General features: G+C 52.2%; 1 protein-coding gene across 6 annotated transcripts in view; it reads right to left on the bottom strand.

Moving 5' to 3' along the window:
• PFKFB4 (6-phosphofructo-2-kinase/fructose-2,6-biphosphatase 4) overlaps positions 1–17,166 on the bottom strand; it is a 41,462-nt gene that overhangs the window by 22,699 nt on the left and 1,597 nt on the right. For 3 of the 6 annotated variants that reach the window (XM_070360311.1, XM_070360309.1, XM_070360310.1), the window contains exons 2-4: positions 9,404–9,520; positions 9,153–9,249; positions 1,830–1,896 (exon numbers count right to left, since the gene is read on the bottom strand). In XM_070360311.1, coding sequence (XP_070216412.1) covers positions 1,830–1,896; positions 9,153–9,249; positions 9,404–9,520 — 281 coding nt within the window. Of the gene's footprint in view, positions 1–1,829; positions 1,897–9,152; positions 9,250–9,403; positions 9,521–9,768; positions 9,903–14,908; positions 15,068–17,166 lie in introns of those variants that run through there. The other 3 variants (XM_070360308.1, XM_005909343.3, XM_070360312.1) reach the window with 2 other exon arrangements.

The raw sequence follows: 17,166 nt of genomic DNA, 5'->3' as shown, positions 1-17,166 counted from the left end.
GTCACTGAATGGTCCAGCCAAACCTCTAACATGGAAAATGAAGACTTGGGAATTCCTTGGTGGTCTACTGATTAGGACCCCATGCTTCCACTGAAGGGGGCACAAATTCAATCCCTGGTCAGGGAAGTAAGACCCCACAAGCTGTATGGTGCAGACAAAAAAAAAAAGAGGAAGACTAAATCAAACACCATAAAAGGAACTTTAAGAAATGAGGACAGGGCATAGCATAGAAGGAAATGTCAAAAACCTACAATTATTGTCTAAAGAGACGTGACATGCCATATAGTAAGCACAAAACAAGAACAGGCTTCGAAAAAATTGGAACGCTCAGAAAATAAGACATTTTAAATTTGGAAATTGTACCATAAAAGTATAAAACTTCAGCCAAACACTTCTCAAATAATGTTACGGAAGTCTCCCTGAAAGTGGAACAAAAGAGACAAAGGGAGAGTAAGGGGGAAAAAACACAAAGTTAGGGATTAGGTCTAACATACAGCCACCAGGAGTTCTAGAAAAAGCATCTCAGAAAGTGGGAGAGGAGGGAGGGCTTGACGGTGAGACAGTGGTGGGGGTAGCTTAACAAAGTAAAATATATGACAGTTTCTCTGACCTGCTGGAGAAGAGTTTCCTGATGAAAACCCCCAGCCCAAGGACCCGGCATTGTGGAGAAGACCACCGTAAGACGCATCAGTCTGAAGACCCTAAAAGCTTCTCCAGAGAAAGGGCCTGAGAAGCCCCCAGCTCCTCCAGGAGATAAAATCTTTTCTTTTTTAATCTTAACTTTTTTTTTTTGGCTGTACTGCACGGTTTGTGGGATCTTAGTTCCCCGACCATGGATCAAACCAGAGTCTTAACCAGAGGGTGAAGAGTCTTAACTACTGGATCACCAGAGAATTCCCTAGGAAATACAACCTTTAAGGAGGATCAACAAATCAGAATGAAAACAGACTTTCCCACAGCCATAATACAATGGAGCAATGTCATGAAAAATTTAGAGGAAGTGTTCTTTCCACCTAGAATTCTATACCCACCCATCAAAGGTGAGGATTTAAAACAAACAAACAAAAAAAAGATATTTCTGGACATGTAAGGTCTCACAAAATGTACTTCCCAAGTACCTTTCTGAGAAAGCTACTTGTTTGTACTCCAACAAAACAAGTCAGTAAATCAAGTAAAAGGAAGACATGGGGTCTAAGAGCCAGACATTCAACTCAGGAGGGAAGAGAAGGAAATTCCCAGGGTGACGGCTATGCCACAGACCTAGGGGGCAGCTGATCTAGATGGAGCTGGGGACAGAGCTCCACGCTGCATGCCTTCAAGAGGAAGAAGGAAGGAAAAATGGCCACGATGTTTGACAGCAGAGGGTTGGGGTGGGGCCCTTTCCTGAAGACACCCTTGCTCAGCTTTGTGCACCTTACTGGAGGGGCCAACACATAGATGGAATTCCCTTACCCAGCATTCAGTTGATTTCGGAATGGTCACCAAATGCTGGGCAGGATGCTCTCCACACCGGGAGAAATCGCATTTGCTAAAGACTCGAGTAACATGACATGCCTAACCTGTGGGGTAGCCAACCCTGTGAGTATTCACAGGGAAGTCCTGCAGGGTCAAACACAACCACAAGCCCAGAGGGAAGTTCTTGGCCCCATCCAGCCTCTGGCTTCCTACTGCAGAGCAGCTTCAGGCTTCCTCCTGGGGGGGCTGGCACCCAGGGATGTCTAGGGCCACACGTCCCCTGCCTTTCCCTCCAGATGCCTGGTAAGTAAAGGGCTAGAAGTAGGTGGGCTCCCGCATGTCACTGCCAGATGCTGCCAGCGTGTTATACTCACCGCCACGTGTCCCCCCTCCTCACTAAGGAACCGCCGAACGTCTCGGAGGGCTGTCAGCGCGCACTGCCTTCAGAAAAGAACACACCGTTCAGCCAAGAACCTGCTGGCTGCTGCAGGACAGTAGGTCAGGGACATATGCTGTGCCAACCAGGAGAGGGGACGGCCCCTGGGGCTCCTTCTCTCTTCTCAAGGTTCCTCTTTCCTTGGGAAGACCGCCAGTATTTGGTAACCCTGCTCCTGTAGGTGGAAGGCTATGTGCTCCTGGCCATCAGGAATACTTTTTTTAGTATACATATTTATTTATTTTTGGCTGTGCTGGCTCTTTGCTACTGCTCAGGCTTTTCTCTAGTTGTGGCAATCAGAGGCTACTCTCTTGCTGCGGAGCACAGGCTAAATAGCCGTGGTGCACGAGCTTAGTTTCTCCGTGGCATGTGGAGTCTTCTCAGACCAGGGATCAAACCTGGGTCCCGTGCATTAGAAGATGGATTCTTAGCCACTGGACCACCAGCGACGTCCAGGAACACTTTTTGAAATATCATGTTTCAGTACTTTTTTCTTTTATCTCATCAGATAGAAATCCAGGCTGCCATTTTGCCATTTTCAGGACTTCTCAGAGTCCTACATTTCTCCTGATTATCAACATAAGCACTTTGAAAACCAGATACTTCCTTGTGTGTGTGTTGGGTGGGGAAGCTGGCAGTGGGAGAACAGAGACAGTATCGGCAGCCTCCAGCTTAAAAGGCAGGATTAAGCGTCAGGTTCAATTTTCTTTCCTAGAAGAGAAATGTGGACCAAGGAGACCACCTGCTGTATCACCAAACAAAGGATGTTGCAGGCGCTAAGGCTCAGCCACTGCAGCCACCCCCAAATGTGCACCCTGAGGGGGATTCAGGAAGGAAAAGAACAGGACACTGGACCCAGATAGCTGAAATGCATATCAAAAGGAGGACTTCAATGAGCCCAGGCTCTTAGCTCTTTCCATTCAAAGAAAAGCTCTAGGTTCCTTAACTTGAGATGTCTGTGTTCTTTAACAGACTCTCTTGATGTTTGGGCTACCTGGTTTTTGTCCCCCAAACTCCTATATGTCCTGGAACCTTCCTTAACTTCTGCGAGCAGTCCCTCAGAGCTATTTGAGAGGCTATCTTACAGGCTTAAGTTCTCTGGCTATGCTGTGCAGCCTGTGAGATTTACTTCCCCGACCAGGGACTGAACCTGGGCCCTTGGCAGTGAGAGCACAGAGTCCTGATCACTGGACTGCCAGGGAATTCCCAAGTCCTCAGTGTTGCTCACCAAATAAAACATAACTCTCAAATTTTAAGTTGTGCATTTCTTTCAGTGGACCAAGAACTCCCCAAATGACCCCTTCTGGAGGAGGGCGCTGTGTCTCTGCCTCCTGGACCCCCCACCATGTCCACAGAGGCTCTGGAAGGCAAAACCCTCACCACGGCTGACCACTGACTACACTGTCCTCAGAACACCGCAGCCTTTTTGTTCATTGCTGCAAACTGGATTGCCACATACAAGGATCTTTCTAACTTTATCCATTTCTCCTACAAGGTCCAAAGATAGATAAATCACTTTGACCTTTTATCTATGCAGTGGAGCAGAATGTGCCGCCCCAAAATAAATCTCTTTGGCAGAAGGATTATTTTCAGGCTGATTATTTTTAAGAAACTGCAGACGCAAGAGCTCAGAAAACACGAATCAGTTATCCTTTTTTTACATGTCTATGCATGGCTGAGCCCCTTTGGGGTTCACCTCAAACTATCACAACACTGCATGTTAACTGTCTACATCCCAATACAAAATAAAAGGTTAAAAAGAACAGCTTACCCTTTTTTTTTTTTTTTCTTTATCTTTTTAGGGCTTCCATAGTGGCTCAGACGAGATAAAGAATCTGCCTAAAATGCAGGCGACCTGGGCTCAATCCCTGGGTCAAGAAGATCCCTTTTTTAAGAGACATTTACAAATATAAAGGAAACCTCCATTTGTAGGGGTGTCTCCCTTGCTGAACCAGGAGGAAGGAGATGATCTTATCTCTCTGGAACTATCAATGCTAAAGGCATAGACTGATTTGCTTAGGCAGAGCCATGTAGCTTGTGGAATCTTAGTTCCCAGATGGATCAGGCATCAGATTGGCTCCAACAATGGTCCCACACTGGTCCTGTGGTCAGAAGCTTAATCACTGGCCCACCAGGCAATTCCCTGAAGGCATAGATTTAAATCTGTGAGCTGTTCCTGGTAACTTCCCCTGACTCCTCACCCTCAATGTCTTCCCTTCTCTTTAGCTGAAGATGGTTTTTAAGGTGAGGGCTTCCCTGAAGGCATAGATTTAAATCTGCATAAAAACTTTACCCTAATTCACTGGGCATTTCCTGATAATGTCCTCTGACTCCTTACCCCCCAGCATCTTCTTTTCTCTTTAGCTGAAGATGGTATTTAAGGTGAGGGCTTCTTAGGCCTCTCCCATGTATGCAGGAGATATAGGTGCTATTAAACTTTTTTTCTGTCTTGTTAATCTGTGTCATTGTCAATTTAAATACTAGACCAGCCAAAGAACCTAGAAGGCAAGAAGGAAAAATTTTTCTTCTCAAACACTATTACCTATACTTTTTCTGATGGAAGAGTAAAATTAGATCTCCTGTTTGTTCAACCTTGGAATTTTGTGTATAAACCCCGAGTGCATCAATACACTGTGCAGTGTGCCCAAGCGTGGCAGCAGAGGCGGACCAGAATGCTGGGCTCACGAGGAAACTGGGGCCAGAACTGAGTCCAGGTCACTGGAAGGAGCTCTACTCTCCCGCTGCCTTGTGGCCTGTGTCCTCCTGTATCCTTCACCCGCTAAATTCTGGGAGCAGACCCTCCTGCCCACCTGCCCACCAAGCCTCATACGTGTCCTAGTCTAACAAATACTTTCTCTCGCTCTGCCCTTCACAGAATTCTTTCTGTGCTGAGACATAAAGAACCAGAGCTCCTTGAAGCCCCTCTGAGACACATTTCTGCAGTCTCAGCATGGCTAGGGCCATTTCTTGCCACCCACATGCAGAGCCCCGTGTCCGGGCTATGATGTCCGGAGGCTCCTCTGGTTGAGGCTACGTCTCGTAGGAGGGATCAAGGGGCCCAGGTGGAGATGCAGGGGGGAACAGCCTGGGAGCCCCTGTGGGTGTGAGTATGGATGGGCACACATGTGCATGGGTGGGTATGTGACGGGTGAGTCATTAGTGAGCACCTGTGAGCAATTCCTTAGGGGTGCAGTTGTGCACGTGCAGAGGGGGTCTCTGTGGTATGATATGATAAATACATCTGGTCTCTGTCCGGGGTTCTTGGCAGAGCTCCTAAAACCCTTGGAATTCCCTAAGTGACAGGAGTGATTTTTGTCATTCATAAGCAGCCTCTTCCAATCACACCTGAGTTGATGCTAATGAAGTGATTCAGGATGGGGCCCCTAGACAGCCTTAGCATGGAGCTGGTCACAGAAAGTGATGAGGAACTTTAGTCCTAACCACCACCCTCCAGGAAAGGAGGTGGGTGCCGAGGATGAACTGAATGAGGAGAGTCAAAGCACTTCCAGGTTGAAAAGATGAGGTGCTGGTAGGGTGTGATGGTGCTGGGCCCTGAGACTCGTTACTGGTGTGTGAAGCGGGCTCAATTTTGAGGGACTGAGCCCTTAACTTGTGGGAACTGACTCATGCTAACGCCATTTAGAAAGGGTCGGAATTGAACGGAACTGGTGGACACGTCAGTGTCAGAGAGAACATCCCGGTGTCCCTAAGCCCGTGTGTAGTATGTGACTGAAAAGGTAGAATTAAAAAAAATAGAAAAGGTATCAGATCAGATCAGGCGCTCAGTCGTGTCCGACTCTTTGCGACCCCATGAACTGCAGCACGCCAGGCCTCCCTGTCCATCACCAACTCCCGGAGTTCACTCAGACTCAGGTCCATCGAGTCAGTGATGCCATCCAGCCATCTCATCCTCTGTCGTCCCCTTCTCCTCCTGCCTCCAATCCCTCCCAGCATCAGAGTCTTTTCCAATGAGTCAACTCTTCGTGTGAGGTGGCCAAAGTACTGGAGTTTCAGCTTTAGCATCAGTCCTTCCAAAGAAATCCCAGGGCTGATCTCCTTCAGAATGGACTGGTTGGATCTCCTAGCAGTCCAAGGGACTCTCAAGAGTCTTCTCCAACACCACAGTTCAAAAGCATCAATTCTTCAGCGCTCAGCCTTCTTCACAGTCCAACTTTCACATCCATACATGACCACAGGAAAAACCATAGCCTTGATTAGACAAACCTTTGTTGGCAAAGTAATGTCTCTGCTTTTGAATATGCTATCTAGGTTGGTCATAACTTTCCTTCCAAGGAGTAAGCGTCTTTTAATTTCATGGCTGCAGTCACCATCCGCAGTTATTTTGGAGCCCAAAAAAATAAAGTCTGACACTGTGTCCACTGTTTCCCATGAAGTGATGGGACTGGATGCCATGATCTTCGTTTTCTGAATGTTGTGCTTTAAGCCAACTTTTTCACTCTCCACTTTCACTTTCATCAAGAGGCTTTTTAGTTCCTCTTCACTTTCTGCCATAAGGGTGGTGTCATCTACATACCTGAGGTTATTGATATTTCTCCCGGCAATCCTGATTCCAGCTTGCGTTTCTTCCAGCCCAGTGTTTCTCATGATGTACTCTGCATATAAGTTAAATAAGCAGGGTGACAATATACAGCCTTGACGTACTCCTTTTCCTATTTGGAACCAGTCTGTTGTTCCATGTCCAGTTCTAGCTGTTGCTTCCTGACCTGCATACAAATTTCTCAAGAGGCAGGTCAGGTGGTCTGGTATTCCCATCTCTTGAAGAATTTTCCACAATTTATTGTGATCCACACAGTCAAAGGCTTTGGCAGAGTCAATAAAGCAGAAATAGATGTTTTTTCTGGAACTCTCTTGCTTTTTCCATGATCCAGCGGATGTTGGCAATTTGATCTCTGGTTCCTCTGCCTTTTCTAAAACCAGCTTGAACATCAGGAAGTTCACGGTTCACATATTGCTGAAGCCTGGCTTGGAGAATTTTGAGCATTACTTTACTAGTGTGTGAGATGAGTGCAATTGTGCGGTAGTTTGAGCATTCTTTGGCATTGCCTTTCTTTGGGATTGGAATGAAAACTGACCTTTTCCAGTCCTGTGGCCACTGCTGAGTTTTCCAAATTTGCTGGTATTCACGTGCACATGGGGTATGTCTGTGCACACACCAGTGTGCACAATTATAGGTTTTTATATGTCCAAACATGCACACAGAGGATGTGCACGTGCATGAACACTTACATACTTTGTACATAAGGTGTGTGCACACATCTTCCTGCACTACGTGACTCTGTGCAAGTATACGAGTGTGCTTGGTGTGTATTTAAGCACATACCGAAGTGTAGATAAAGAGGGAGCACCTGCACACACACGGCTGCACATGCCCTTTTCTAGACCTTCCACTGTATCCAGCATCAGGTTCAGACCTCCACACCGTATACCTCCAGGAACCTCAACAATGTGTAAAACCTGTGTCTCTGGGAAATGTAGGCTTCTCTTCCTAGGTTTGCCATTTTTAAAAAGTCTGATCCTTCTGTTTTGCCAATTATCCGTGGGCCATCTGGGGCTGGTTAATGGGAAATGGGGCGCTGGTGCAGGGGCCAGACCCAGGCTTTGGAAACACAAGGGAGAGTTCCTAGGAACAGCCAGAGGGTGTGCCTACAGAGAAGCACATGTGAACCTGCCCCCAGCTTCTACTGCTAGGACCTCTGTTCCCACTGGGTGATCTTGGACTAGTTCCCTAACCTCTTCTGAGTCTGGGTTTCGCCATGAGAATTAATCCCAATTCCTACCTTCAATAGGCAGTCTAAGCAGAACGGCCAACAAGCTCTGGGAATGCACTAGCTTCCTTATTCTCCCCACAAACACTTTGGAGTCAGACAGTCCTGGCTTCAAATCAAACCCTGAATGATCCCAGACAATACCACCGCTTCTGACCTCAGCCTCAGCATCTGGGGAAGGGAGGCACCACAACCCACTGTAGGGAAGATCAAAGCAGCTAATGAGTGCCCACAGCTTGAGATGGGTATAGAATTTGCACTTGATGCAACCTTTGATCTACGAATTGGGTACTGTGAATTGGGAATGATGGACAGGACAGTTTATAGTGAAACAGGGGCTTAGACCTAATTCTGGGCTCTGTGAAGTTACTTGATATTTTTATGAGACCCCCTGAGCCTCAATTTCCTCATCTGTAAAATGGGTGGGGGGTGGCAATGGGCATCACACACCCAGCACACCATAGGTTCAAGTATCAGTCCCCTCCCTTTTGTCATTATCACCAGAGAGCCCACCCTCGAGTTTTACTCCCAATTTGGCCCCAGAGGCCTGAGTGTCAGACTCCCCTTCCCTTGGTGCAGCAACGGCCGGCTCCATTGACCCAAGAGCAGAGAACCTGATTGGCCAAGCCCTGATGGGGAACTCCTGCCCCCTGGTGGCCAGAGAGGGAGCAGGCAAACCGCAGCAACAGCGGTGGCTTCCGGCCTAGCATTCCAGTGACCCACTAGAGCTGGGCCAGCCTCTGCTCAAAGCCCTCACACATTGGCTGGACCCAGAGAAAGGGCAGGACGCTTCCTGACCCCTCAGCTGACACCCGCCGAGAAGGGCACAGCACGGCAACTCAGACCACAGCTGGTGCTCAGTTAATCTGCAGAAAGCACTCAGTTCACAGCTGAATGGAGGAGGGGAGTAGGTTTCATACACAACTTTGCATCCTGTCACCCAGCAACACTGAGACAGCTGCAAGGGAAAGCTGAGGCCTCCAGTCACATGCCAAGGAACATGTGGCAAACATCCTCCCTATATCAGCTTACCCTCAGGCTAGGGAGGAAAGGTCCTGGGTCTGAACTTTCTGTCTGTAAAAGAAGGCATCAGGCCTCCCCCACCTTGGAGGCCGGAATCTCTACTTCACTTCGAGCTCCCCTCCCTACCAGAGCCCACCCTCATTAGTATAGCCTCTATGCAGACCTGCCCTGGCTAAGCCTCTACTACCTCCCTGAAGCTCCCTCCCAGAGATAACAGAACAGGGCAGGGCAGGGCAGGGCAGGGCAGGGCAGCCACCAGTAGCCCACATACCCTTTCCCTTTGTTCCCAATCCCATCATATCCCCACCCCCACCACAGCCTGAGATGCCAAGAAACCAGCTCTGTCACAGCCCACAGGGCAGGGCAAGGCCCAGGCTCAGAGAACAGCTTGGTCATCACTAGCAACTGGGCTCCAGGGCCTTCTCCATAAACACGCATAGACACACACTCACTTCCTGATTTTCAGGCCCTCTTCGTTGTCTGGAAGGAAAAACTCAAAAGATTTGTAGGTCTTGACCATGTCCCGGCGATACTGGCCCACGTTGAACTCTGGGGGAAAGGAGAGGCTCTGTTGTCACACAACAGCATCCCTTCCCAACACCCGACCTTCACCCACCCCTCTGGCCCCGCTGCAGTCCAGCCTTCTCACTCCTCCCCCACAGAGACCCCAAGCCCTGCTTGGGAAGCCGAGGCTGAATCTCACCCCGAGTGGGCACGCCAATCCAGTTCAGGTAGCGAGTCAGCTTCTTGGAGATGTAGGTCTTGCCCCTGGCAGGCAGCCCCACCATGACAATGAGCGTTGGACAGTTGGTCATGCAAACTGAAAGGCAAGGAACACGGTGTCCCACGAGGCCTGGACCCCTCCCAGGGCGCCCCTGCCTCTCTGCCCAGGGTTCCTCTGCTTCAGGGCACAGGACTGGCCTCCGATGTGTCTTTCCAGGCTCCTGGCAGCAGAGAGCTTCCCGCGGACCCCCAGACTCTGGGGTGGGGGGGTGGGGTCTCTAACCAAGGCTGGCATGCACCATTCCCCGGGCCTTTCAGACGCCATGGGATCTCACCAGACCTTACCCTGCCTGCACCACCAGATACAAAGCTGGAGCTGCCACAGGCCTGGCGAAACACCACAGGGGAATTCCCCTAGCAGGCAGGACAGAGCCGATACCAGTCCGTCATCCAGGAACCCGCACTCCCACCCCAAGAGTCATTCAGCGTTCCTGCTCGCACACCATCACTGCTTCCACATCCCAGGGCGGGGTGGGGGCGGTGGATTTCTCATCTACAAAGCCCGGAAGCTGTTTCTGCAGTGAGTCCTTCCTTCAAGGCACCCACCCGGTGCGCTCTTTCCCTCAACCCAACCCAGTCTGCTCTCTACAACCCATCACTTGGCAGGGAAGCAGCCTTGCAGTGTCTGAGTCATCTGGGATCCCAAGGTCTGGCAGAGTTGGGTGCTCAAAACTTGTGGGCAGGGAGGGAGAGGGAGGCACCTCAAAATCCACTAGGGTGAGGGCCACAAGAGGCTAAGACCAGAAACACAGGCCAATACCCACAAGGGTGGTCCAGCTGAGAGCCACCCACCGCCATTCCACGTGCCACCAGGCCAGTGCACCAGAAAGGAGGTGCTGAGGCTGGAGGCAGGGAAGAGTCTGGACCCAGCCCCCCAAGCCCTGGCCACTACAACGGACACCAAGGTGGCAGAAGTGCCAACCTCGCGCAATCCAGCTCAGTTTTCAGCGTGGTCTTGCCTCCGGAAGCCTCCCTTTCATCGTCCTCAGGACCTAGGCCAGGTGAAACCACAGCAGACAGACACATGGACAGTTGTGGAGACCTGTCACTGCCCCTCCTTTGCCCACACACTCTGCAAGTGCTGGGCCCCACCCTTCAACTTGTCTCCCTCGCTGGAGCCAGAGTGCAGAGGCCCCATTGGTAGCCCTGCCTGGTGGTCAGAGTCAGGCAGGCCTGAGTTCTGACACTGTCAACTCTGAGCCTCTGAGTGTGCATGCGTGTGTGCGTGCGTGCTTAGTCGCTCAGTTGTGTCAGACTTTTTGCGACCCCATGGACTGTAGCCCACCAGGCTCCTCTGTCCACGGGATTCTCCAGGCAAGAATACTGGAGTGGGTTGCCATGCCCTCCTTCAGGGGATTTTCCCAATCCAGGGATCGAACCCGTGTCTCTGATGTCTCCTGCATTGGCAGGTGAGTTCTTTAACACTAGCAGCACTTGGGAAGCCCAAGCCTCAGTATCGTCACCTGTAAAACAGGATGATAATCTCTCAGCAAGGTCTAGCATTCTCCCCATGTAAGAGCCAGAGCACTTCCAGGAAACTGTGTCCTATGCCTGGCCTTGGCAGCCTGCCTGGCTAGGGAACAACATGCACCTCAAGACTGCCCTTGGGACTTGGGGTGAAGAGGCATCTGTTTGTCCCCAGGCAGGCCCTGAAGAGAAGTAAAGAGCCCTGCTTGCCAGTGGGAAGCATTCAGCTGCTCCTACGCAATACCTTTGGGCAAATGGGACCCAAACTGAGTCCCAGGAGCGAGGGGGAGGGGACCCCACTGATGGTGAGCAAGAGTGAGGAAACTTGCAGAAAAACCTCAGCATTGGCTAAGGCGAGAGAAAAACAAGTTAGGCAAGGCCCTGCATCCTGAGGGCCAGCCCAGTGCTGCTGGAGACTGGGCTGTTTGCACAATTCCTACCCGGCTGGCTCCCAAGCAACTGGAGGGCAGTACCGTCAGCTACTCACTGCGGGGTAAGGGGAAGCTGCACCACCCTGGTCCCTCTGATGACCAAGGAGCCAGGAGGCTGAGACAAGCATAGTGCTGGCCAGTGACTACCATTTGGTGGTGTCTCCATGGGGGCAGACTCAAGTCCCTGGAGGGGCTTCCAGAACTGAGTCCTGACCTGTATCTGCTCGCATTGCCTTGGGCTGGGCTGGGGAAGGGAGAGTTCTTTAAATAAAACAAAGCAAAGTGGCATTACGGCCCCATTCGGAGGGGACCGAAAGTCATCTGTCCTACCCCTTCCCATGGCTCGGTGAGGGGCCCTCCCATGACCTCAGGGCTGGGGTTCCGCATCCCCTCTTCACAGCTTCCATCTCCCCAGGGACGTCCCTGGCCTCCTCACACACGTTTGGCGACAGCGTTCCTCCCCATGTCCCCCGGCCACCTACACAGCCATGGTGGGCAGGCAGGAGAGCAGGTCAGGGCACAACACCAGAGCCATAAGCTACCTATCACCTCTGTTCCTCAAGATAAGATCCCAAGTAAATACTCAAAAAGAAAAAGCAGAGTACAAGTGTGTTCACAAGAGCCCTGCTTGCAACAGCAGAACAGCAGGGACGTCCAAGCAATGGAGAAATTGCAAACCGAGGCCCCCCACCCAGGGAACACACTTGAACCGCGGGTGGGCGGACCAGGAGAGCTGGTGCTTGCTGCTGGAGCTCAGCTCCAGGCCCTCAGGACCTCGATGTTGAGCAAGGAGACAGAACACAGGGCATGTGCGGAAGGAAATCTGAAAATACGCAAGTCAGCTTTTCTCACAAGTTCCTGTAAATTATCTATAAACGTACTCAAGGCCACTAGCCCAAGGAGCCAGGAGGCTGAGACAAGCGTGGTGCTCCACAGTGACCACCATCTGCTGGTGTCTCCATGGGGGCAGCCTCAAGTCCCTGGAGGGGCTTCCAAAACTGAGTCACGACCTGTATCTGCTCCCACTGCCTTGAGCCGGGCTGGGGAGGGGAGAGTTCTTTAAAACCAAGCAAACTGGCATCACGGTCCTGTTCAGAGGGGACCGAAAGTCATCTGTCCTTCTGTCCAGGCACACATCAGTCGTTTCCTTACCCAGGAAGTCTTGCACACTTTTGGCTAAGAAAAGCTATCAAATACTGCCCTTTTTGCCGTGTTGCCCAAGGCCCATCTCCATGTCCTGCCCCACCTGCCCCCAGAGCTCCTCCAGGTCAATGAGCAGAAAGGGTACAGCTTTTAGGCCTTCTGTGCTTTGGATTTATGAAAAGGAGGCAGAACTGCTAGCAGAGAGTGGGAGGAGGCAGGGACATTCCCCCTGCCAACCAGCCTCTGGTGCCCTGAGGAGCTGGAGTAGACCCCAGGAACAACCCAGGGCACAGCACAGCCTAGTGATGGGTCCCCACATCTTCTTCTCTATAAAGCCCTGTGATGGAGTCAGCTTCCACCCACCCCGACCTCAGGTTCCCACCTGTCCTTGTGGTCCTCCAACCTAGTTAGAAGCCCACCAAGTAGAGGGTAAAATGCTTCATGAATGAGAGCTCGAGACCTAAGATGCTGTCTCCATTCATTCACCGCTTGCTCCCTCCTTGCTATGAACTCTGGGACCATAGCCTGGGGCCCAAACCCCCATACCATGTGCAGGTCTCGTCTTTGGCCTCTTGGGTGCCACCGCCTCCTCCAGGAAGGCCTCCTGTGCCGGGTCAGCTCACAGTCCCACCCACTGCAACACCCTGAGGCAGTGCCAGGTCACCAGCCCCTGTGCTCAGCCCAGAGCCACATTTCAGTTGCATACCCAGAGCTGGAGAAATACAGGTCTGCCCCAGGGGCCGTGAGACCGGGCAAGTTCCCTCCCATGGGGCCTCAGCTCCTTTGCCACCTGAAAGGGGGTTGGCACGGAGCTGTTCACTGATGCTTCATTCCCTGAGGGTGAGGAATGGAGAAGCAAAGAAAAAAGGGTGGTGACAAGATACTAAAGTAACTGCTAGCACTTATCAAGCACTTATCAAGAGGCTCACAGTGCAAGGCTGTTGACTGTCTCAGTCCCAGAGATAAGGAAGCTGAGACCTGCAGGGTCAGCTCCGTGCCCAAGGTCACCAGCTGAGCCACGACACAATCTGAGTGCTCTTGCCTCCAAAGTCCACCTTCTCACTCCTTTCCCTTTATGTAACAGCAGAGGGCACCCACCAACTCAGGGCAACACAGCCCTAACACAGACTGATTCAAAGCACAAGAGAAAGGGGCCTTGGCCCTCCACACCTCCACAGAAGTCTGGAAGCAGGGTTGGCTAGGGTGAAGCCATGGTCCCTTAGGACTGAATAGTGACTGGAAAGCCACGGCCCCAGAGCTAAAGGCAGGATCACAGTTTCGGCACCCCACCAGGACCAACATCAAAATCAGAGCCAGGACCCACCAGGATGTCTGATCAAAGCCCCAGCCATGGCCACCCCTAACAGAACCAATAATGTACTAAGAGATATACACACTCCTCCTCCAGGTGGTGTCACATCCTGGTCAAGGCCAAGGGCCCCAGGCCAGCCTGAAAGCAAAACAGACACCAAGCACTCTCTCTTCTCCTGTCATTCCCAAGCAGAGGTCAGGAGGCAGGCAGAGCCCAGCATGTAACACCATCTCCCTACCTCCATTTCCCAATAGGTATCAGGACCTAGACTAGATGTTCTCTGAGGACCCTGCCAACTTGCAAATTCATTACAATGTTTCAGCAACTCCTAAATCTTTGTTTTTCCTGGTAATAAAGAAAGAAGTTGCAGACTCATTTAAGGACAAGCAGGCAATCAATGAAATGGAATAAACACCTAAGACCCTGGGGAACGTGAGCCCCTTAACAATTCTATGATTTTCCAGCATATCTTCTAGATGTTTCCACCCTCCAGTTTTACCACTCACCCACAACCCCACCTGGACGCTTGCACACCCACAGACACAAAGTCAGGCCCATATAACATAGTGGTCTCACTGTCTCTCTCCTGAACACATCTGCACTTTCCTGAAATTGCTCCAAAAACTCGTTTTCAGGCCCAGAGATGGGCTTTCCTCCCACCCTGGCGTCTTTGAAAGTTCTAGGCTCAGAGAGACCAAGAGATTCTCCGAGGGCCAACACAGCGGCAGATCCCAGTCTGACCATTCGGCCCACGCTCTCTGGCCAAGAGAGAGCAAGACCGAGCCTCCAAGTCCTCCCCCCCGGCCTGAGACATGGGGACAGAGTGGTGGGCCAAGGGTCCCGCGCCCTTCCCTAGGTGATGGCGGCCAGACGCAGTCCCGCTGAGTCGAGACGCCACACACCTGTACCCGCCTCCTGCTCTGCTACACCTGTCCGAGGCCTCACACCTGTTCCTGCTTCCCTGCCACCGGCCGCGGCAGCCTCACCTGTCTCCGGTTCGCATCTGTGCATGTGAGATCAATACCCATCCCCGTGCACTGCCTTCCCCCCTTCCCCGCGGACCCCGCCTCACCACCGCGCTGGCAGGCGTGCAGAGCGGGCCGTCCATTGCTGTACGGCATCCAGATTTTCTTCAGGGGGTTCTGGGTCAGTTCCCGTGGGGACGCCATCCTGGGGCTTGGATGAGTCCGACTGCGCTGCTGCCAACCCAGCAGCCTGGCCACCTCGGGCCACTCGAGGCCCCGCCCCTCAGCCCCGCCCCTCCCAGAGCCGCGTTGACGCCGGTCCCATTCCCCGCAGGCCCCGCCCCAGGTCGAGTAGGCTCCACCCCAACAGAGGTGCCTGGCGTTCGACCACGCATGCCCAGCTCGCCCGAGAGCCCGTTTGGGACTAAGCGGGCCCGCCCTACATGCCAGGATGGAGGACGCGCATGCCCAGCTCCCCACAGGTTCCGGGCTCAGATGGTACAGGCCCCGCCCTGGATGCCCGAGCCCCGCACACCCGACGCTGATCTGCATGCGCCTCACACACCGTCACGCCTGGGCTCCCCAGCGTGCCCCCAGGACACGCGGTTCCCGTTCTGCGTGACCTCAGGACCCTCAGAAGGGGTTTGCATGGGTTGGGGCAGGTCTCCGTGACCCCCAGAACTTGGTCAGGAACAACCTGAAGGCCCCTGCGTGACTGGTCACCTGCCCACTGGCACAGTTGTCAACTCTCCTGCTGGCCTTGCACCCCGACCCTCCGAGTCCGGGACTCTCCACTGCACACAGGAACAACCTGCTCGATCACGTTGAAAAAGCCCATTTATCTCATGGACAGGGACACAGAACAAATCTCAAAACTGACCGTGTTTCCCTCTTTGCTTTAGCTGCTGGGGAGCTCGGGGTAAACCCCAGCCCACCTGGAGCAGGTGAGTAGGACCAAGCTCCCAGGGGACTCATCCAACTCTGACAATATCTTCCTTTTCCTTCCAGGACTTCATTTTTACCAACTAAATTTTACATCATTAAGTTTACACACTTGTTCTTTTTTTTTTTTTTTACACACTTGTTCTTTTTTTTTTTTTACACACTTGTTCTTTAATGAGCCTCTGCCTCTTCATCAGGAAAACAGAATATGTACTGTCATCAAGGACAAGATTCTGGTATGGATTAAATGTGTCCATGTCTGAGAAATCCGTTCTAAAGCCCAGTAATGCTATCATTTATTGTGTTATGCATCTCCCTCCTGTCTCTAAATATGCAGTGGAGGCAAGAGGCAGGGGAGAGACCCAGAGGTTCAGGAACACACCTGGCTCATTCTCTCCAGTCCTGAGTCCTCTGTCTCCTCAGCCCAGCCTCTTGAGCTTTGTACACTTTCTGCCAAGGCCTTAGCTGACACGGCTCCAGTCTGGGTCACACTGCCCTCTAGCGATGTCCTCCACTACATCCCCTGGTAGGACCACTGCATCCCCAAGGCCTCTCAACCGAACCTGTGCCCGGCTGGGACTCAGGGGCTGGGGCATGGGGCAAAGGCTCCACTCAGTGCGCCACAGGGGCAGCGTGGCTTCCTCTGCCCAACTTGCCACACTCCTGCCTTGAGTCAGTCCTCCAAGTCCCAGCCCAGCCCTTCAGAGCCTGGCAAGGACCTTTGAGATGACTGATGCAGATGTCTTGCTCATTTCACAGGGAGGGAAGGTTAAGGAGGTCCACGTGCTAGAAGCCCACACAGACCTTCCCTGGAAGCAGCTCAAGCTGCCTCCCCAGGGAAGTCCCTACCTCAGACCGACTCAACCACTTCCGCTCTTTTTCAGCCTCCCTCTTCAGTGTCCACCGGCCACCTCCCTCCCTGCCTCATGCCCAGCAGCTGGCACACCCACGGGCAGGTCCTGATGAGCAGCATGCCCCTGGTGACCTCCTACCCACTTCCTACTTCTCCAAAGCCACTCATGCTGTTCCTGACACAGCCCTCCTGTTTGTCTCCTGGCCACTACAAAGGCCATTCTGGGGCCACGCTAGCCTCAGAGACCTTGTCACCACACACCCACACCCTGTCCAACCCCCAGCACTCATTGCAGAGTCTCCCTCCTCTAACATCCACAGACATCCTGCACCTTCTCAGACCTGCCATTCTCCTCCCTGGCCCTCTTGGAGTGTTAGTCAAAGGTTGGGGATCAGGGACAGCCAGGGTCGGGCAGGAGGCCAGGACCAGGTCTGGGAAGCTAACTCCATGTCCAGAAGTCTGAGTCCAGCTTCCCAGGGAAGCAGTGACTCTGTACCTCCCACTCTTGCCCAAACAGTCTGACTCTGGGTTGACTCAGACACTCCCTCCCAAGTCCCCATACCCAGGGTG

The sequence above is a fragment of the Bos mutus genome, chromosome 22, assembly GCF_027580195.1.
Source record: "Bos mutus isolate GX-2022 chromosome 22, NWIPB_WYAK_1.1, whole genome shotgun sequence".
Lineage (NCBI taxonomy): Eukaryota > Metazoa > Chordata > Mammalia > Artiodactyla > Bovidae > Bos > Bos mutus.
The sequence above is the reverse complement of the archived record's forward strand: the minus strand, read 5'-3'. Positions and strand labels throughout refer to the sequence as shown.